The sequence below is a fragment of the Eimeria mitis genome, genomic scaffold (assembly GCF_000499745.2).
Source record: "Eimeria mitis Houghton genomic scaffold, Emh_scaff2321, whole genome shotgun sequence".
In the NCBI taxonomy this organism is placed as follows: domain Eukaryota; phylum Apicomplexa; class Conoidasida; order Eucoccidiorida; family Eimeriidae; genus Eimeria; species Eimeria mitis.
Genome location: NW_013570654.1, coordinates 1 through 290, shown reverse-complemented (window position 1 = coordinate 290; position 290 = coordinate 1). Strand labels below are relative to the sequence as shown.

The 290-nt window shown below is 42.4% G+C and overlaps 1 protein-coding gene across 1 annotated transcript in view; it reads left to right on the top strand.

Moving 5' to 3' along the window:
- EMH_0052060 (S-adenosylmethionine synthetase, putative) overlaps positions 1-225 on the top strand; it is a gene marked incomplete at both ends in the record, with an annotated part of 1,258 nt that extends 1,033 nt beyond the window's left edge. Inside the window, one exon of the mRNA XM_013496836.1 lies at positions 76-225. Within this exon, the coding sequence (XP_013352290.1) occupies positions 76-225 (150 nt within the window). The remainder of the gene's footprint in view (positions 1-75) is intronic.
- Between the last annotated feature and the right edge of the window lie 65 nt (positions 226-290).

Below are 290 nucleotides of genomic sequence, written 5' to 3'. Positions count from 1 at the left end.
CTGCTGCTGCTGCTGCTGCTGCTGCTGCTGCTGCTGCTGCTGCTGCTGCTGCTGCTGCTGCTGCTGCTTATACAGGATATTGGTTACGATGACGAAGCAAAGGGTTTAGATTACAAGACGATGAAGGTTGTGGTGGCTATCGAGGACCAAAGCCCCGAAATAGCACAGGCCGTGCATGTTAATAAAAACATAGAAGAGATAGGAGCGGGCGACCAGGTGTGTTAGTTTAATTTCTCTATTATATACACAACATATACAAATAAAATATAATATATATATATATATATATA